General features: G+C 40.0%; 1 protein-coding gene across 1 annotated transcript in view; it reads left to right on the top strand.

The window, feature by feature from the left end:
* The first annotated feature begins 1,122 nt into the window (after positions 1-1,122).
* Positions 1,123-21,544, top strand: part of ALOX5AP (arachidonate 5-lipoxygenase activating protein) — a 36,240-nt gene continuing 15,818 nt past the window's right edge. Inside the window, exons 1-2 of the mRNA XM_027835157.1 lie at positions 1,123-1,536; positions 19,108-19,207. Of these exons, the coding sequence (XP_027690958.1) occupies positions 1,467-1,536; positions 19,108-19,207 (170 nt within the window). The 5' untranslated portion in view covers positions 1,123-1,466. The remainder of the gene's footprint in view (positions 1,537-19,107; positions 19,208-21,544) is intronic.

The raw sequence follows: 21,544 nt of genomic DNA, 5'->3' as shown, positions 1-21,544 counted from the left end.
TTCATTTATGTGCATATCTTACCAGTCCTACTAATTTGATATCTCTTGGAGGGGAGGAACCATATCTTATTTTTTCTTCCCTCTTCATCCCATGCCTTTTACAATGTATTGTATATAGTAGGCACTTAATAAATGCATGTCTGTTGAATGAATGAAAAGTGATATAGCTCATCCCTTGCTGTAAACTAGACTACTCTTAAACCTTTTTTCACAGTTGTTCAGTCATTTTTTTCAGTTGTGTCTGACTTTTTGTCCCTCCCTTTTGGGGTTTTCTTGGCAAAGATGTTGGAGTGGTTTGCCATTTTTTTCTCCAGCTCATTTTATAGATGATGAAAACTAAGTGACTTGTCCAGGGTGACACAGCTAGTAAGTGTCTATGGCCAGATTTGAACTCAGCAAGAAGAGTCTTCCTGATTCCAGGCCTGGCATTCTATCACTGCAACTACCTAGTTACCCATAGATACAAGTCTACATCATACAAATAATAACAATAGACTCTGAGTCCATTGAGAGCAGGGACCATTTTGTTTGTTTGTTTTGTTTGTTTGTTTTAGGCATTTCTTTGTCTCCCAGTATGTAGGCCAGTGCCTAGCACATACAAAGTTGTTTTTTTTTTTTTAATAAATGATTTTCAACTTCACTTAATAATAATGATAAAGATATTTCATCTGTCAGGAAAGGTTTAAGAGCAGTTCTGCTTGGAAGCAAATGATGGACTAGACTAATCATTCTTGCCTTCCTTCATTCATTCAAAAAACAATCATTTATCAATGTTATAAGAGTTTCCATAATTGCTCTCAGAAGTCAGGGAAATCTCAGTGGGCCTGGATTTAACAATCTTCCCTGTCAAGATAGACCTCCTTAGAGATGATCTAAATACCTTCTCCTGTGTGTGAAGCCCATTTCCATTTCTAAAATAATTCTTCAGTTTGCATTTACTTCCTGTTCTTCCTTCCTTTTTGGGGGTGCAAAACCTCAGTCTCTCATCCTCCCCTAAGACGGAAAGCACTTAAGATAGAAGACTTGCTGATAGTGTAAAGATAAAAATAAAGTTTCTTTCATTCCTCCTTCCCAACCACTCCCCTTCCTCTGCCAAGAACAGAAGAGAAACAGGACTCTCAGCCCTCACTGTCTGTCCAGGGCTCTGCAAGACAAGACCTCAGATATAGGACTGCACTGATGGCTGAGAAACTATCTTCATTTGACAGACAGTGGAGTAGAGTTCTTTAGGTCTATCTGTCCACCTCCTAAACCTTGCTCTGATTGGTGGAGTCTCACTAAACCTGATGAGAACACTTTGGCAGCTCATATTAAAAAAAAAAAAGACACATGTGTGATCATGCTAGGGGTTCTCGGGAAATTCTAGTGATGAAGTAAGGACAGGTCACTTCCCCTTCTTGTGCATTGCAGGGCTGGGGTGGTGCTGAGAAGTCTGCACAATCCTCTTTCTTGAGACTACAGTGAATATGGACCATGAAACAGTGGGGAATATTGTTTTGCTGGCAATTGTCACCCTCATCAGTGCCGTCCAGAATGGTAAGGGAAGTGCTTTGATTCAGGATGATAAATGTTCTTTTTATAAGAGGTAGACAGAATTTAGAAGTCAGCAGTTACTCAGTTAAGGCTTGTGAAGTAGATGTGTATATGTGTGTGTGTGTGTGTGTGTGTGCATGTGTGTGCTCAAGCTGTCATGCACATATTCATGTATGTGTATGTTTTCTTATGGGTATTCAGATGTATGGGGTGTTGGGGTTCAGGTTTTCTTACTGTAACTTATCGTCCCAGTGTTTTCCTCTTTTATTTTAATAATGATGGCTAATCATGTTTGTTGAGCTGTGTCCATAGCCCAGGGATTGTTTCAAAGTACTTAGCAAAGGAACAATACTCTCAGTGCTTAATGATCTAAAGTCCAACAAGGTAGACAGTCAAGCAGGAAAAGATGAGGAGATTAGGATGGAGCAAAGAACCGGGTCCTTCTGCCACTGAAATTTCACCAGCTTTGACCTTAGTGCTACTAGGACCAGTAGGATTCCAGAGACCATGACTCTTCCCTTCCAAAATTTATTTAGGGACTAGCTTTCTTGTCTGTTTTCTTCTTGAGGGTCTCTAATAGTTAGTCTATCTTCATAATAATATCTCCTTATTGCTGTATAGTTGGACAGTTTTCAGGTTCATTAATTGACAGATCCATCTGGTGTTTTCCATATTTATGTCTCTATGGATAGATACCTGAAATTTCTTTCTGGTCATCATACAGGTGGAGGATTTTACAGTTTCCTTGAAAATGTTATCAGTTTTAAAAATGTCCTAGAATTGAAAATATTGATGACTGCTCATATTTCTATTGCACTTCAAGGTCTGTAAGGTACTTTAGATACAGTGTCTCATTTGAAAAAGTCTGTAGCATTTGGAAATGGACTTTTGCATCCATTAAATCTGAAGGTAATGTAATTTTGGAGAAACACAATAAATGTCTCCTATGAGTTCAGTTACTTCTTGTGGCATGGTGTAATTCATGGAGTACTGAACTTGGAGTCTAGAAGACCTGGATTCAAATCCTGTCTCAGACACTTCCTAGCTGTGTGACCCTGGACAACCTTCTTAATCTCTCTGGGCCTCAGTTTCCCCATTTGTAAAATGAGTTGGATTTGATTACCTTAAAGCTCTCTTCCAACTCTAAATCTGTGATTCATGGTTGCTGGAGGTAGGCATGTATAAGAGAAAAAAAAAGCAACCAAGAGGATTCTGAATTAAAAAGGCACCATTAAAAAGACTGGGTGTGATTTAATAACTCTCATTAAACATTTAGCTATGTTGGTATCTAAGAACTATGGAGTACTTGATCAAGTTTGGGACACTCTTTTGTCTTTTAAGTTTGGCTGTATGCTCTCTTTATTGTTTCCTGACCAAGGAGAAGAATCTCTACACCTGTAGAGTCCTACATTCTGCAACACAGAGGTGCAAACCCTGCCACACTGCCCTTTGTAAGGGAGCTAGCAGGCAACTGTGACTAGACACACTTAAAAGAATTCAATTCCTAACCATTTGCCACTTTTTTTTTCTGGCAAGTCTATATGATACAGAGATTAGAGCTCAGTGAAGATGCTTTGCTGATGTTGATTTATCTTCACTGCTATAACATTCCTGTCAGGCACTTAGGATAGATTTCCTGCTGCCCTGTCATCAGTAAAGGCTAGCCAAAGCCAGGAGAAACTATCCCTCTTCTTTGGGAAGGTAGTGGTTGGTAGTCAAATGCTTTTGAAACCACCTTGCAATTCCTGGTTGGATGAGGGTCCTTTTAGCTCTGTACTTGGATTTTCTCCATTTGCATCTAATAGGTTTAGCTATTGGGCATTAGGGAACAGAGAGGTGGCACAGTGGATGGAGTGCCTGGCCAGGAGTCAGGAAGACTTATCTTTGTCATCTGGTCTCAGACACTATTAGCTGTGTGACCCTGGGCAAGTCACTTAACCCTGTTTGACTCAGTTTCCTCATTTGTGCCATTATTATCCCCATTAAACAGATGAGGAAACTGGGGCAGACAGAGGGTAAGTGATTTGGCCAGATTCATGTACGTACTAAGTGTCTGACGTGGGGTTTGAACTCAGGCCTCCTTGACTCCATGTCAAACACTAACCCATCATACCACCTACAGGTAATGAAGTTTGAGTATATACACTATTTGGATATTTGTCAATTTGTCTTTTCTGCCTCTTAGTTTGATAGTTATAAATTCAAACAAATATTTTGCCGCTAAATGCACCTAATATTTTGCTCCAAAGCACCTAACATGTACAAAGCACCACTTTCCGTAAAAACAAAGGGCAACTTGTCTCTGCTTTTGTTACCTTTTAACAACAATCCTGTTCTCTTCAGTCCTGCTTCTCCCCTATCTAACCTCATGCTGTACTTCGCTTTGAGGTCTTTGCTCTTGAAGTGACTGGGAAATGTGACTTGACATGACTGCTCCATCTGGACAGGAGAGAGAAGGATATATCTTTGCCCACATCGTTGCAGAGGAACTCCTTTTACATCCCTGTCTAACTTGATCTCTTCTGCAGGCAGTGAGCTAGACTGACTCTAAGCACTCAGAAATTAAGATGAATCCCAGAAGAATCTCTTAGGGATGTTAAAAAACTGTGTAGGGGTGCAGTGGAAAGAGGGCTGGATTTGAGGTCAGGGAATCTAAGATAGAATCTTAGGCTCTACCATTGTCTATCTGTGTGACCAGGAACAAGTCACTTAATCTCTGTGCGCCTGGGTCTTCTCATGTGTAAAATGAAATAATCAGATGGACATATATGGCCTTCATGATTCCATGATATCCATCCTACATGATTCTATGATATTTAAAAACATTTCTTTGTAACCATGAGCAATCCAATGTCCCACTCACAGGCTCATTGAAAATAGTAAGAGACACATGTAAAAATGTTGCTTTTTTTTCCATGTCCCTTTTCTATGGGGCTTATTATTATTTTTTTAAATTTGCATTTTGTTACCAGGGTCTTCATTCTTACTGTGGTCCTAGACAATGAGAAATTGTGCTATTTATATCCCATGACCATCCTCAAGGCTTACCTCTGGGGTTTGTTTTAGTGACACCAGTTCTCCATCCAAATGAGGAGAGCCCTGGACAAAGAAAGACATCAGGCCTACCTGACTTCACTTCCACTTTTTTTGATTTCAAAGTTCCTTTGGCCATCAAGATTTTTGGATATGTGGCAAACATCTAGTTATCAATGCTGTAAAAATCAGATCTGGGGGGAAAAATAAAACAACCAAAACCTCAAACCAGAACAAGATGAAAACTCTTAATTCCAAGAATCAGACCTGTAAGCCTGTGAAACCTGGTTTCTTTTCCAAGAAAGAGAATTACATTGCTTGGATACCAGGAGCCAGGAAGCTTCAGATTGATCCTGCAAAGTTGCCAGCTGCTTTTGACAGGAAGAGAGAGCCAGGAAATACAGATCCAGAGAGAGCACTTTTCTTAGGAAACCAAACTAATTGAAAAAGGGAGACAAAGATGAAGGAAAAGAAAGAGAGGGGGAAATAAAGTTGTGTTGATGAAAATTTGGCTTTGTGAAAGTGGAACAGATATGTCTAAGTGCCAGGGGATTTACTCACAGATGTTCTCCTTGGTGTTTAGAAATACTACAGGTGTCAGATGTGTATCATCACCTCATCAATCACAGCAGAAGTCCTGATTCTACAGCCTTCCTTCTCTTGATTCCCTCATATAAAGTCAGACTTTTTTTTTTGATATGTTCGTTAGTTTTGCTGTATTTTACCTTCTCTTTAGTAAGACCTCATTTTAAAAACTTTGTCATAAAGTATAGGCTTTCTCAGAGATGGAGTTAGAGGTAGCTATATTGATATAAAAACAAAACTATATTGATATAAAATAATATAAATGATATAAAACAGAAATATATCAATAATATTTTATTTAAAAAAGAAAGCGGCAGCTAGAATCACAGAACTAGGAAATTTTGCACCTGGGGTGAAAGGGTAAAGGTATTCTCAGTTGGATGTTTCCTCCCTTTTAGAAATCTGAACATTTCTGATGTACTTTTCCTTGTTATCTTTAATTGGAGGGAAGGGAGCAGACAGAAACACAAGGACCCTGCCTTGGGGGGTGGGGAGAAGCTTGCCTCTTTGGATCACCTGGTAGTTTTCAGTTTAATAGATCCAATTAGCATTTATTAAGCATCTACTTGTCACTGACAAAATAGAAGACAACAGGAAAAATAGTTCCTGCTTTCAATGAACTTATGTTCTAGGTTTAGGGACTTGAGTAGGGGGGGATAATGAGCTTTTTTTTTTGTGTGTGTGTGCACTGAATTTGAGATGCTCTCGATAGAATGTAATCTCTTTGAGAGCAATTTTTTTTTTTTTTTTTTTTTGTTTAGCACAGGGGTAGGGAATCTGTGGCCTAGAAGGCCTTGGGTGTAGCCTTTTGACTGAGTCCAAGTTTTACAGAACAAATCCTTTTATTAAAGGGATTTGTTCTGTGAAATTTGGATTTAGTCAAAGGGCCGCACTTGAGGACTTAGAGGGCCACAGGTTCCCCACTGCTCTCTAGCGCATAGTAGGCATTTAATAACTACTTGTTGAATTGAACTGAATTTTGAGACTTCAACCTGGAGATATATAATGGGCATTTGATTTTTGGTGATTATTAACTGGAGCTTTGGAGAGAAATTAGGATGTGGGAATATTTGCAAATGGATGATACTTAAACCAATGGGGTCTGATGGAATCATCAAGAGAAAGAGAAGAGGGCCTAGGGTAGAGCCTTGAAAACCATTCATGTATAGGACATGGGATGTGGATGATACAGCAAAAGGGACCATGAGAGTTGTCAGACAGGGAGAAGGAGAATCGGTAGACAGCAGTATTATAAAAGCCAAGAGAAGAGAGTATCCAGGAGGAAGGGATAGTCAACATGGTCAACATGCAGAGAGGCAAGAGGATGAGGACTGAGGAAAGGCTATCACATGGATCAGTTGAGAGATCAGTGATAACCTTGGAGAGGGCAGTTTCACTTGAGTGGTAAGTTTGGGAGATTGAGAAGTGAGTGAGAGGAGAAGAGATATAAACAAGGAGTGGAGATGGCTTTTTCTAGGCATTTGTGAAATGGAGAAGATGTATAACTTTCTATTTCAACTTCTTATTCTTTGAAGCCAGGTGCTATTTAAGGAATGAATGCATAGCAGTTTCAGGTTAGCAGATATGTGATAAATGGAAGACTGATTCTCTTTCCTACCCATTTACCTCTCTTCTCAACTTCTACCATCATTCCTGTTCACACGCAGGTGAGACCCCAAGCACCCATATCTTCTATGGTGGTAAAAGACTGAGATCTTCCTTGGAGGCATCAAAGTAGTTGGATTAGGAGTTTACCTATCGACCCAGACCAAGCAGATTTATGCCTGAGTGATTGCACCTCCTGTGTGTGTATGTGTATATGTATGATAGGAAGGGGGAGGTGGTATAGAAGGGAGTGAATGATCATGGCTCATGTGTGGTTCCTCCTATGGTCCCTATGCTGCCCAGATGGAGGTAGAAAGGGTATATGAATGGGAGGTGTTGGGAGGTAACTGGATCTGAATTCCTCAGACACTGGCAAAGGGGTTTGGTGAACACTATATTCCACAAGGGGTCTGTAGTGTTGATGTTACCACCCTTTCCCTTTACTCTTCCCTTCATTGATTCCTACCAGTAGCCACCCTCCCTTCCAAATGCCTGTGAGGCCAGTTTGGCACCCTTTTAATTCGGCCCCATGTAGAACTTTCACTACTGCAGTTATAGCTCTGGCCACAGTTGAATAAATATTCCAGATATCATCTGACCAATATGGCAGGACCATTACTTTTTTGTAATCTGTATAATCTCTCTCTATTAAAGCAACCTGAAGGTCTATTAGTCTTTAAAGCATCTCTCCCGCTCTACTGGCTCATGTTAACTTTGTGGTCACCAAAAACCCTGAAATAGTTTTCACATGAGTTATTTCCAAGTAACATCTCCTCTATCCTTTATTTGTGCAAATTAAAAAAAAAAACACTTTATGTAAGAATTTACATTTATCCCCACATTTAATCTTGGTTCTAACTCATCCTGTTTAAAACATTTTGAATAGCAATTCTGTCATCTTTTCATTCATCATGTATTTATTGATACATACTATATGCAAAGTACTAGTTTTAATTTTAAAATTTTATTAATTTCTTTGCTTTTTTACATTTCAATCACTTCTCTATATGCCCTTCCCCTATTACCCAGAATCCTTCCTTAGAATAAAAATGAAAAAAAGTTAAACAAACCAAATACAGCAACTGTATCTGTCCACATTTGCTACATCTGTTTCCTATTGTTATCTGACCTGGATTTATTGTTAGCCATTATGTTTATTGTAAATTTAGTTACCTTTTTGTATTTCTTTTTTTTGCATTATTCTAATAATTGTGTATTTTTTTTATCTGGGTTTTGGTTATTTCATTATCTATAAGTTCATATAAGTCTTCCTATGTTTTCTGAGTTCCCCATATTTATCATTTCTTATAGTGCTATAATACTGTTACATTTATGTATCACGGTTTAGTCAACTATTCCCCAATTGATGGACATTCATTTTACTTCCAGTTTTTGACTACCACACAAAATGCTACTATGAATGTTTTGGTATATATTGGACCTTTCTTTTTGTCTGTGACTTCCTTGGGAACACTTACCTCATAGTGGAATTTTGCTGGCTCAAAGGCTCTGAAAAATTTAGTTTATTTTATCTGATAATTTAAAATTGTTTTCCAGAACAATTAGATCAGTTCATAACTTCACCACCAGGATGTAAGTACATTTCACTTCCTGCAGCTCCTTCAGCATTGACTTTCCATTGTAAGAGGCCTGTTCCTTATCCCTGCCTCAGTAAGAGGGCTTGGACTTTCTTAATCAAAGTTGTAAACTAGGTATGAAAAGGTCTAGACATTTCTATTGAATCTATTGATTAATAATAAAAGTCACTAAACTAAGTGAATCTAATGGGCAAGGTGTGGAATGCTTCCAGCAGTTGCAGAGATGAAATGGTGCTGCACGGGAAGAGTATTGGAATTGGTTTGAGAGGCTCAGTCATGTTCTGTGGTGCTCCTATAAAAACAGCAAGCTAGTTCAGAAAGCAGAAGCAGCACTTAATTGCCTGTTAGACTAGAGGAGAGAACTCAAATTCTTCCTTCTGCTGGAGGCCTTTCCCTGAGTACCCCTACCCCCAGAGTCATAGTTCTTTTTTTTGTTTTGTTTTTGTTAGGCAATGAGGTTAAGTGATTTGCCCAGGGTCACACAGCTAGTAAGTGTTAAGTGTCTGGTCTGAGATGGGATTTGAGCTTAGGTCCTCCTGACTGCAGGGCTAGTGCTTTATCCACTGGGCTGTCTAGCTGCCTCTTATTACAATCTTTTTTCTTTTTTTTGTGTGAGGCAATAGAGGTTAAGTGACTTGCCCAGAGTCACACAGCTAGTAAGTGTCTGAGGCCACATTTGAACTCAGGTCCTCCTGACTTCAAGGCTCGAGCTCTATCCACTATACCACCTAGCTGCGCCCGGAATCATAGTTCTGAGATGACCTTCTATTTGCACTGTATCTATCTTGAACATAGAGTGATTTGGATGATGTTTGCCCCATTAGAATGTGAATTCCTTGAAGCAGGGACTGTTTTTGCCTTTGTTTATATCCCTAGAGATTGCCTAAGAGCAGTTCCAGTAAAGATCCTGAGAGGGAATTCTGGAGGGGGATGAGGGGGCAAAAGAAAAGACTCTCTCTGTCCCTGTCCCCCAACCTCTTGACTAGAGGATGACCTTTCGAACTTTGAAGGATTGGAAGATTAGGACTTCTCATAATCATCTCTTTTGAAAAAAAAAAGAAATAGAAATATATAAATAAATATATATTTAATTGAATAATATTTAATTTCATTGATATATACCATATAAATAATTTAATAAACATAAATAACATAAACAAATTTTATATAATATAATTGAATTTACATCCTTGCATTAGAATCCCAAGGTCGCTTTGTTACTCATTCAGTTTATTGTAGTACAGATATGTAACATGTTCTGCACATGTACTGTGTGCAACAGGACACGGGGCAACAGAAATGAGTGTTTTCTACAGTCAGTCTCCCAGGACTCTGCCCCTCCTAGGCTTTTCTGTCAATCACTGGCAAACCTCCACCTACCACACTCCCTTGGGTAGATTCAAGCTGTTAGCATTCACCCTCAAGGTCTAAGTTAAACAAACACATTAATTAGATTAGCAAAGACTTGATAATATCATCCAGAGTAGCAGAAACTGTAGCAAATCTAAGTTCTCCCTCCTTTCCCCACCCAGGATGAAGCCTTACTTCCTTCTAACTCCCTTTCTGGTCTTGAAGGGCAGAGGAAGCGCTCCGCAACTTTGCCTGGTAATAAGTTGTTCCAGCAGTTGGTCAGTACTGGACTGGGCACTAGGCTTCTCTATCCGATACTGACAGCTGCGGAACTGTTGGCAACTATCCATCGTGGCTGAGCTGTGCTGATTCTGTTTGCTCTCATCAGCGGAATAGCAGCCTCAAAGAGTCTAGGGAATTATGGGACCATCCCTATGGATGTAGCCCTCCTAGTCCACCACATCTATAGTATTTTACTCCTTTTTCCTCCTTTTTGCTTTCCATGTTCTGATGTCCTCCATCACTTCTGTCCTGGTCAATCCATCTGGGCTAAAAAGCCCATTACCGTACCTCAGTATTGGAAGTCCTTTGGGAAACATCAGTCTATGACTGGGGGCTGCATCCCAAAGCAAACATCTCCTAATGATATTTGTAGGCATAGGCCTTATAGGCTTATTAGCCCAGCGATTTATAGACGTAGAGCTGGAAGTGACCTTGAAGTCATCCAGTCCAAACACCTCATTTTACAGATGAGAAAACTGAGTCCCATAGTAATCTCTGTCATTCCTCACTGTTATTTCTCCTGTGAACAGCTGGGCATTTCCCCTGGTATTCTTTCTGTATCCTATTTGTTGTTTTCCCTCATGTAACAATACTTAGTTTTTAATAATTGCACAGTACTAGCCCATGGACATAGACTTCAGAGGCCATCAAAGACCCCTGGGAATCTAGAGTCTCCTTGACAAAGAAAATAGGTACACAAAGCATTCTGATCAACACAACAGTATTATACGAATCAGAGTTTGAACACAAATGGCAAGAGGAAGCGAGCAGCAGTAGGCTTTAGGGATTGTCAGTCTTGGGAGATGTCTTTCTTTGATCCAGTTATTATCTAGTGACCCCCTCCTGACCTTAGAGTACACTGACCAACCGTGTTTCAAGTACAGCACTGACAACTAACAGGTACAGGGCTCTGCTGCAGAGTGACCCACCTAGACCCTGTTCTGGCCTGTTATTAAAAAAAAACAAAACAAAACAAAATTTCTTGTAATCACTTGGGATTCTTATTAGCAAACCACCACATAGTACATTTACTATCACAGATGATAATAAATGATAAGATTTATGTAGCACTTTGCAAAGCACTATATAAATAGGTTTACAAAGCACTATACTGTGTCATCTCATTTGAACCTTGTAGCAAGTTGGTCAGGTCACTGACATTATTATTCCCATTTTATAGATAAGGACAGTGGAAGTGAGAAAGTTTAGGTGACTGGCCCAGGGTTAGACTCTAGAGAGCATCTAAGGTGGCATTTGAACTCAGATCTTCCTGACCCCAAATCTATCCCTGTAGTCACTGTGCCACCTAGCTGCCTCACAGATCATTCTAGAATAAGTGTGTGTATGTATGTATGTATTTATACATACATATATATGTAGGGAAGAGAAGAGAGAGAGACAGAGAGCCCTCATGTGATACAGTTTCTAGTCCTTTCACTAACACATTCATCCTTCTTTAGAGGTACCATAGCTTGCCAATGTTCTCCCTAAAACGAGGTTCCCAGAATTAGTCTGATCAAAAGAGAACACAGAATAATTATCACATTTTTCCTGAATTTCTATGAATCCAATTTCAGACTACATTAGCTTTGCCCCTATCACTCTTAATTGTCACATCATAATATTGACTCATATTAGGTTTCTAATTTCCCCAAATTTCTAGGTCCTCTTCCCATGAACTCTTGTCTATCATAAGATCATAGGCTCTTGTGTATCATAGGATCATAGAGAGGGAAAAGGACCTGGGGGGTCATCTAGTCCTGACCCTCTAATCCCTCCTTTGGCAGATGAGAAAACTAAAATTCAGAGACTTCAGTAACTTGCCCAGGGTCACACAGGTAACAAATAAAGGAACTGGGATGTGAAATGAACTATTCTGACTCTAACCACAGTAGTCCTTCTACTATGTTATTATCTGGAATGTTTTCCTCATACCATACATGTACAGTAGAGTTTTGGAACCCATGTGTAGGATTTTTCACTTATCCTTATTAATTTCATCTTATAGATTTGTTCCATTACCCCAGCCTATTGCAATCCTTTTGGATTCCAATTCTGTCATCTTATGTATTAACTATTCCTCTCACTTTTATTTCATCTGCAAATCTCATAAACATAACATCAATGCTTCCATCCAAAGCATTGATAAAATATTGAACAGAAGCAGGCCGAGGACAGAGCCCTTCACTAGAAACCTCCCTGTTGGTTCAATTGTTGCACCAATTTCAAATCTATCTAACTGTATTCTTATCCAGCCTAACTCTCTCTGTCCTTTCCACGAGCGTATCACCATCCATCTACCAGTCAAGTAACCCTGGAAAAAAAGAGGAAATGAAATTAGACTGGTCTAATGTGTTCTTGGTATATCTGTGGTGGCTCGTCCTGGACAGCCACTTCCCTTTCAAAGTGCTCACAAAACTATTCCTTTAAGAATTTGTTCTAGAATTTTGCAAGGATTGATATCCAATTTCAGTTGCCCATGGTTCAGAGGAAACGATTTTCTTTTTGAAAATCAGCCCCGCATCATAGTTTCCTGATCTGTCGCAGGAGGAAGTTGAACAAGCTGGCTTCTTAGGTCCCTTCCAGCTCGAGGCTCTGTTCCTATGATTTGTCAGCCTTGGCTCTTTGACATCTTTCTTATTCTGCGTGCTTTTTTGAGGGTCACTGACAAGGCAGTCACATCTCCCTGGTCTTTTAGTATTCTTAGGGGTTGTTTTTCTAGACCTGATCACTTGAAGTCATTGAGGGTAGCTAGGTATTCTCATTCCATCTCCTCATGAACATATTTTAATCCCTCCTTAGCCAGATTTTTCCTTTTTCTTTCCCAGTTTGATATTTGTTTTTCTAGCAGGCAAAATAGAACCAAAATAGGAGTTGAATGGTGAAAACGGATTTTTTTTTTTTGGTGAAGCAATTGGGGTTAAGTGACTTGCCCAGGGTCACACAGCTAGTAAGTGTCAAGTATCTGGTCTGAGACCAGATTTGAACTCAAGTCCTCCTGACTCCAGGGATGGTGCTCTATCCATTGTGCCACCTAGCTGCCCTGGAAACATGTTTTGCATGGAGTGTATGGGGTACTTAGAGAGGACTAGCACCTCTGGTGTGAGGGCTTGCTGAACCCTTTTCAGGGATGTTCATCCACCTTTGGTGTCCACCTGGCACTCAACTCTCACCTGTGGCTCCAAGAATCTGTAGCACGTGCAGTGGCCATACCATGGTAAAACCTCTCTCAGCCAGTACACTAAAGCAGGTTGTGGGCGACCCAGGTGGATATCCACCCCAAGCATGTAAAGACTTCCCTGGTGAACAATCTGTCCCAAAGGGCACAAAGGCAGGTAAATCAGGCACTGTGGAGCACTTAGAGTTTGGTCAGACATCAAAGATGCCCAGGTCATCCACTGCGTCCCCAGCCTGAGCCAGTCATCTTGATTTTTGTCCTGCCACTGAATATTGGTGACTCTAGAAGAAAGAATAAGGCTAATGCCTTTCTGCAATTCTGCCTCACTTAAATCCAATTCACACATAAGATGACCCTGTGATCAACATTTCACGTGACTTGGTGTGTATAATCAATATCATATTGCTTGCCTTCTCATGAGTGGCGGAGGGGTGAGCAGGGGAGGAGAGAATTTGAAACTCAAAATTTTAAAAATGAATTAAAAAAAACCAAAATAGAAATTGATAAGTTCCTTTTGGTCTCTGTCGTCTGTGATCATTGCCACATAAGATCATAGAGCTGGAAGAAACCTCCGAGATCATCTTGTCCAACTTTCTCATTTTACAGATGTGTAAACCAAGGCACAAGGAGGGGGGGGTGACTTACCATTAGTCCCAAAGGTAGTCAGTTTGAGAGGCAGGATTTAAACCAGGGTACTCTTGCCCTAGAGCCGGAGAGGGATTTTTCTACTGTATGCCACTGCCTCCAAACAAACTGGTCCTGTCTCCTCTTTGAGCATCTCCTCTCTTATAGCACATCTTAAAAAGGTTTTTTTTGGTGGTTGTTAGCTTTCATCATAGGCCTTAGATTGACGAGAGTCTTTTCCTGACATTGTTCTTAAAGGTCTGTGGCAGTCTTTTGCATTCATTTTTAGCCATCTGTTCTTGCATCCATTCTCTGTGCGTGTGTTTAAAAAAATCTTAATCAATGAATTCCTTATTCAGATATATTAGTGTCTTTATATTCCGTTCATCTTCTCCTTCATTGGAACTGTTTGGTTCTGGAGAGTTTCCTGACCCTCTTTAGTCAGTTTCCCTTATAAAATTTTAGACCACAGGATCCTACCTGACCTTTGGACAAACCCTTTGAAATCTTCTCTTCTCCACTGTAGCATGCCATTAAAGATATTCCAAGTGTTAGCCTTCTTACCTATCTATCTTTTTTTTTTTTTGGTGAGGCAATCGGGGTTAAGTGACTTGCCCAAGGTCACACAGCTAATATGTGTCAAGTGTTTGGTCTGAGGCTGGATTATGAACTCAGGTCCTCCTGACCTCAGGGCTGGTGCTCTATCCACTGCGCCACCTAGCTGCCCCCTTCTTACCTAGCTAAAGAAATCTAAAGTATCATAGGTATTTACCCTTATCTGACAAGCTTCCTGTGGCAGAGGTGGAATTCTCTGATTGCAGAAAACAAATATCTGAGGTGCTGTAGCAGTGACTAAATAACTGGGAAACCCAATAAAAGAGTTTTGTGAACTTCTAAGAAGGATTGGAAAACTAAAAGAAGGGAAGGGGGGTAGGGAACACATATTTTTTAAGCATCTACCATGTGCCAAGCACTGTGCTAAGTGCTTTAACAATATTATCTATTTGATCCTCACAACAACCCTATGAGTTAGGCAGTGGAGATCCACAGAACTCATTATTATCCCCATTTTACAATTGAGGAAATTCAGACAGACAGAAGTTAGATGACTTATCCAGAGTCACATAGCTAGTATCTGAAGTGGGATTTGAATGAGGTGTTCTTGACTAAGGTCCCAGTGCTCTATATACTGGGCTACTTAGCTGGCAAGTACAAAATACTCTACTACCCAGAATCCTTAGAGGAAACTACTATTAAGAAATAAATAAGAATTAAGAAATAAAGAATTAAGAAATAAAGACATAACTTGAAAGTTGCAGAAACTTAGTTAGATACTTATGATTAACCAACAGAGCTGAATTAACAGTTTTTCAGGATAAATAATAGACACTCAGAAGGAGCATAACCAGTCACAAAGTATTCAAAATTTTATTTGTGGAAACCACTAAAAATCATTTGGTCTAAAAACCTCTATCTTGTCATGGATTCTATTTAGAAATGATTTGGAGTACCATATCCTATTGTAAGAGTTGCACATTTCTTTGCCATACATTGTTGTTCAGTTGTTTTTCAGTCATGTCTGACTCTTAGTGACCCCATTTGGGGTTTTCTTGGTGAAGATACTGGAGTGGTTTGCAATTTCCTTTTCCAGCTCATTTTATAGATGAAGAAACTGAGGCAAACAGGGTTAAGTGACTTGTCCAAGGTCACACAGCTGGTAAATGTCTGAGGCCAGATTTGAACTCATAAAGATGAGTCTTCTGATTCCAAGCCCAGTGCTCTATCCACTGTATCACCTAGCTGCCCTTAAAACATTGACCTTTTTTGTTACAAGAAAATTTATTGCATAAGAAATGAAAGGCTAGATGGAGAGATCTGTACTAGAATCACATTTTAAACAATTACTAGTTTTGGTTTCATTGATGAATCACTAAACTCCTGGAACCTCAGTTTCCTCATCTGTATGATGGGAATAATGACACCAGTGTTGTCTTTCTCCATGGTTATTGTGAGGAAAGTGCTTTGTAAATGTTAAATCACTATAGTAATACTATATGTTATTTTTTTGTTCTACTTTATTAGTTAGAAGACTATTATTCTTACCTGAGAATTAGTGAAATAAACATTATTAAGTACTGACTATATTCCAGGTGTTATGCTGAGCTCTAGGGATATAAAGAAAGCAAAAAAAAGAAGCTAAACCAAAATCCAGGTCCCTGCCTCAAGAAGCTCCCATTCTAATGGCAGTGACTATGCAAACAACTATATATACACAAGATAAACACAGGAGATGGAAGACAATCTCAGAGAGAAGGTATTTGAAGTGGATAAAAATTGAATTGAGTCTTGAAGAAGGCTAGGAGGAAGAGGTAAGGAGGAAGAGTATTTCAGGTATGAGGGACATCCTTTGAAAAGTCATGGAATTGGGAGATGGACTGCCCTATTCAAGGAACAGCATGAAGGCTGTTATTGCTGAGTTGTAGAGTATGTGGAAGACAGTAAAGTGTAAGAAGACCAAAAAGATAGGAAGGGGCCAAGGTTGTGAAGGGCTCTAAATACCAAAAAGAGAAATGTATATCTTATCTTGGAGGTAGTAGGGAGCTACTGGAGTTTATGGAGTGGGTTGGTGGGGGGATGGCCTGTGATTAGGAAAATCAGTTTGGCAGCTGTGTAGGGAAAGGACAGGAGTAGAGAGATACTTAAAGTGGGGAAATCAACCAAAAGCCTACTGAAATAGTCTAGGAGATGACAGTCGTATTTTGGTGGTAGCTGTGTGAATAGAGAGAAACAGACATCTACAAGGGAGGGTTTGAAGGGAAAGATAATGTGCTCAGTTTTGGACAAGTTGTTTGAGATACCTGTGGGATATTCAGAGAGAGAAGTCCAAAAGTCAGTTGGCTAAGACTGGATGTCAGGAGAAAGGTTAGGGCTATGTATATGGACCTGAGAATTATAGAGATGATAATTGGATCAATGGGAGCTGATGAGATCATCAAGCAAGATAATATAGAGGGAGAAGAGGGTCCAGGACAAAGCCTTGAGGGATATCAACAGTCAATTGGCATAACCTGGATAAAGAACCAGCAAAAGAGATTGAGAAGTGATCAAAGAGGTAGGAGGAGAGCCAGGAGAAACTAGTGTAAAAAGAAACCTCAAAACCTAGAGATGAGAACATGTCTGGAAGAAAGTGATCAATAATTTCAAATGCTGCTGAGAGGTCAGGAAAGATGAAGATTGAGAAGGGGCCATGAGCTTTGGCAATCTCTGATGACTTTGGAGAGAGCAATTTCAGTCAAAAGATAAGGATGGAAGCCAGACTGAAGAAAGTTTAAAATCCAATGAAAGTAAATGGAGGTACCAATTTTAGATGGTTTTTGCAAGGTGTTTAGCCAAAAAAGGGATGAGAGATAGAGGACAATAGCATGGATTGTAGGATCAAGTCAAAGTTTGGAGGGATGCAAAAGACACTGATGCCTCTGTAGGCAGCAGGGCAAGAGCCAGTATATAGGGAAAGATTGAAGATTAGAAAAAGAGTAGGGATGATAGAGGGGACAATCTGCTAGAGAAGATGAGATGGGATCTAGGGAGGATATAGAGGGATTTGCCTCTTTGTGTGAGACAAGGAGTGAAGGAAATAGTGGCAGAAGTCATCTGAGAGATGATATAAGATGAGGAGGAGAGAAAAAGAGGGAGCTCTAGGCAAAGATGGAAGCAAAATAGGTGTTGAGTATTTCTGCCCTCACTCTGCTGTCTTATCTTTATACCATCTTTCTCCAATGTTTGATTTACCTTCTTCATTCTTCTCTTTCTTCAAAACATAATTAAAACCTTTATTATCTTTTGAATTTTTTGTGAGATAATTAACTCTTGATGTCAGCCTTTTTTTTAAAAATACTATTCTTAGTTTCATTCTATGTGGTTTTGCATTTGTCTTTGACTACGTGACCACCTTTTGTCTGAGCTAATCAAAAAGCTTCCTGTTGATTCACACTGGTCTCTTTAGACATATCCCTGTCTGGAGACTCAGAGGCTCCAAGATGTTCAAATTGGAAAGGACTTTTGAGATGCTCTAATCCCACCCCTTCATTTTGCAGATGGAGACCAAAATAACAAGTTAACATTCATGTAGTGCTTCAAGGTCGACAAAGTTCTTCCCTCACAACTCTGTAACTCACAGTGTTATCATCCCTATGCAAGTATTATTATCCCTATTTTACACATCAGGAAGCAGGCCCGGAAGGGAGAAGAATCTTTTCTCATTTCCCATATTTTAACAAATGCCAGAGCCAGGATTCAAATCAAACTCTTCTTTTTTCAAGTTTAGTGTTCTTTCCATTCTATGCACAATGCTTCAATATCTGGTTGAGCATTTCTTGGTGGTGTTTTAAAGAGGGTCCTGCTTAAGGGGTGGATTGCACTAAATGACTGCTGAGGTTCTTTGTAAGTTTGTGATGGCATCATTTTGAATTTTTCACGTGTGGACATTATTTGTAGCCCTTCAGCTGCATAGAGAGAGTGAACTTTGTGTCTAGTTAGCAAGCATTACTTGTTAAAATAGTAAGCTTCCAGATGGTGAGTATTTCTTTTCTTCCTCTTGGGGCTATGCCCCGCCCCTTTCCCAAATGAGTTTCTTTTTAGTCTTGCTCTACCCTTCGCTTTGGGAAGTGGCATCTCCAGCAGCAGCCTCTTAGGGTCTCTGCCACCAAAGCCCTTGCCCCAGCTCAAGTGAATTGAAGGTCTATCTATGGCTACTCACCCCAGATGCAAAGGTTGCTCGTTTTGGTTCTGTTACCCTCGCTCACCTCACCCAGCCTTAGTTTTGATTCGGGATGGGAAATTCTAAAAACAGAAATTCTGACTATATGAGTTGTGCAGACACCTTTTGGTCCTGGGCTGTCCTTTCATCCATGTGCAAGCCCTTTGAGCTTGGCTGGCACACTGCCGCCTGGCATGTATTACTGTTACCTCTTCTTCCATCTTCCCACCTAGATCTTCTGCAGAAGGGATGCGGGTCCTATCCCCAAGGGCATGGAAATACTCTTATTCCAGATAGAGGAGTGATCAGCAGTGGGGAAGCTTTGACTGGGGCCCAAACTGTGTCCCTGCTGACCCCTCCACTACTTTAGGTGCACGTGAAGCAGCCACCTTTCCCCTTATAGTCTAACTCAAGTGAATATGGTATGGAAGGAGATACAGCATACGAGAGAGTTAGCCCTTTTGTGAGGCCCATCTTGGGGACTGGTGAATTATGGAAAGAGAATGTAGGATTTCAGGTTTGCCTCCTATTAAACTCTAAACTCAAATCTTATCCTCTTATAGGATTCTTCGCACACAAAGTAGAGCATGAAAGCCGGAGCCAAAATGTCCGGAGCTTCCAGAGAACTGGGACCTTTGCCTTTGAACGTGTCTACACTGCCAAGTAAGACCCCAGACTTCACACGAGTGTTTGAAAAAGGGAGGGAAGCTAGCAGGACAGGCATGTTATATACTATATACTGTTATATACTATATACTATATATAGTTATATACTATAACTGTTTATACATATATATCAAATATATCTATTTAGGAGATTGGCCAATTTTTAGGATACCAGAATGATTAGGTGGAGTGTCCATGGGGTGGTTCTTTCAGAGGGTGGGGCTTTGGAGTCTTAACTCCATCCCAGAGATGGAGAGAGGTGGAGCCAGTCACCAGTGTACTCCTTGTACCGGAAAATTGTGGGTTAGCCCACTAGTCAGGGCAGTCACCCAACTTCCTGTGAGGTTAGTCCAGTGCTGCTGTCATGGAAACTGGCCCTAACTCATCACTAAAGCCACCAAAAAGCTGGTACAAAGCTTTGTACCAACCTCCTCCTTACACACCCACTCCTTTCCGCCCATGGGGGAAACTGAGAGGGGATTTCAGTTTCATTGGTGTCTTTTGTGTTTATAAAACAATAGTGGAGGAATTCGGAAATGCTACTTATAACTTGCTTCTCCCCTTTTTCTCATTTTATGGGACTGATGGAAAACACACAATTTGAGGAGTGTAGGAGGTAGGTGAGACAGGGGATATAAATTCAAATGAATGTCATCAAAGCAAACATTTTTCTTTTGTGTTGAATTTAAATAAAGGTTTCAAGGCAGCTATCCATTTGCCTGCTTTTGCAAGGTCTAAAGGACTCATTAACAAAGCCTCCTCCTTCCCCCACTACATTCCAAACTCTTGTCACCTTTCCCCCATCTCCACCCCACACATATCCACTAGACAGATGTTAATGGAACTCTCTAAGTAGCTGGCCTTCACTTGTTCTAGAAAGTCATGACTTTGATATCCCCAAAGATAATGCAAAAGGGGAAAACCCAGGCCATCTTCGAAAATCACGATGGGAGTCTCAAGAATAATATAAGCAAACAAAGAAGAGAGAATTCAAATCAAAGGGAAAGAAGAGAAGGCTCAGTGTGCTGCCCTCATGGCATAGCAGGAGCTGCTTTGGAAATGCAGACATAACAAATAGGCACAGTTCACTTCTTGGTGAATTAAACTTTCTGTGGGGATTTTAGGCACATGAGACAGGCCCAGTGGCTGCCCATTGCATTCACCAATATCCTTTTCCTCAGCCCCTCATCTGGTCAGGATTTTCATTTGTTTAACTCTAGAGTTAATTTGCTTGGGAAGAGAGGAGGGCCAGTGGAATTCATCTTCAGTTTTTTACCTTCTGCCCTTTCTTCTTCATTGGATGGTGGAAGGCTTTAGATGTTTTGCTCAGTTTCCAAATTGAAGCACAGGCACTAAGTATCAGGCCCAGGTCAATTTCTGAAGTAAATTAAGCTTGGGTTTTGTCTTTTTTTTTTTGTCTCCATCCATCCATTTTCCTTCCTTCCTTCCTTTTTTCCCTTTTTCTGAAAGAACACTCTGTCTTTTTTCCTCTCTTCCCTGAATCCCACCCCAAAACCTCATTGGATAAATTTGCTTGTGAATTAGCAAATAAAAAAGAGTGTTCTGAACCCAGTAGGAAAAAGAGAGGAATACACACACCCTCAGCCAACCATCAATCCCAAGTAAATTTTCTTTCACTTTACTCAAGAATTTTTTTTTGTTGTCTATTGTTTTTATATCATCTTTATTTTTAAATATATCCCTCCTCCCTCTCCCACTCATTCAGCCATCCTTTGTGATAAAGAATAAATAAAAAGAGAAAATTCATTTTTGTCATATACACAATTCTACTTTCTTTCATTCTCAAAGTTCCAGATGCCTTTTCAGAGGAATGTTGATTTGTTTAAGTGGGTATTTTGGAATTGTAACTGATTTTTTTTTCTGCTGGTGGCGATTGATATAGATGATTAGGAAACCAGGTGTACTCTGATGGTGCTCTAGATTTTTTGGAGAGAGAGTTTCAAAGAGTTTAGAGGAAGGGTAGGTAGGATCTCATGGCATAAAAGTCTACAAAAGTTGGCCAAAGAATGATGAGAAGATCTCAAGAATGAAATTCTAAATAAGAACAATTCCAATCAGGAAGGAAAAAGGGGAGCTGTCTAAAAAGACTGGTGTAGATAACTAAGGATACTCATCAACTCACCTAGATTTTAAAAGACATCCAGGTATTGGAAGGCAGCTATTGAAGAGTGAATTAAGGCTGGTGATGATTGAAAAAGACAACAAAAAGAGATCCTAAAAGAATCTATCTTAAGGGCAAGAAGAAACTGGAGGAAAGACCAGTCCTGCTAATTGGAATGTACGGGATAATGATAATAGACAACAGGAAGAAGG

This window comes from Vombatus ursinus, unplaced genomic scaffold (assembly GCF_900497805.2).
Source record: "Vombatus ursinus unplaced genomic scaffold, bare-nosed wombat genome assembly UNPS02014813.1, whole genome shotgun sequence".
Taxonomy (NCBI): domain Eukaryota; kingdom Metazoa; phylum Chordata; class Mammalia; order Diprotodontia; family Vombatidae; genus Vombatus; species Vombatus ursinus.
Note: the sequence above shows the minus strand (reverse complement) of the source record. Positions and strands in the feature narration are given on the sequence as shown.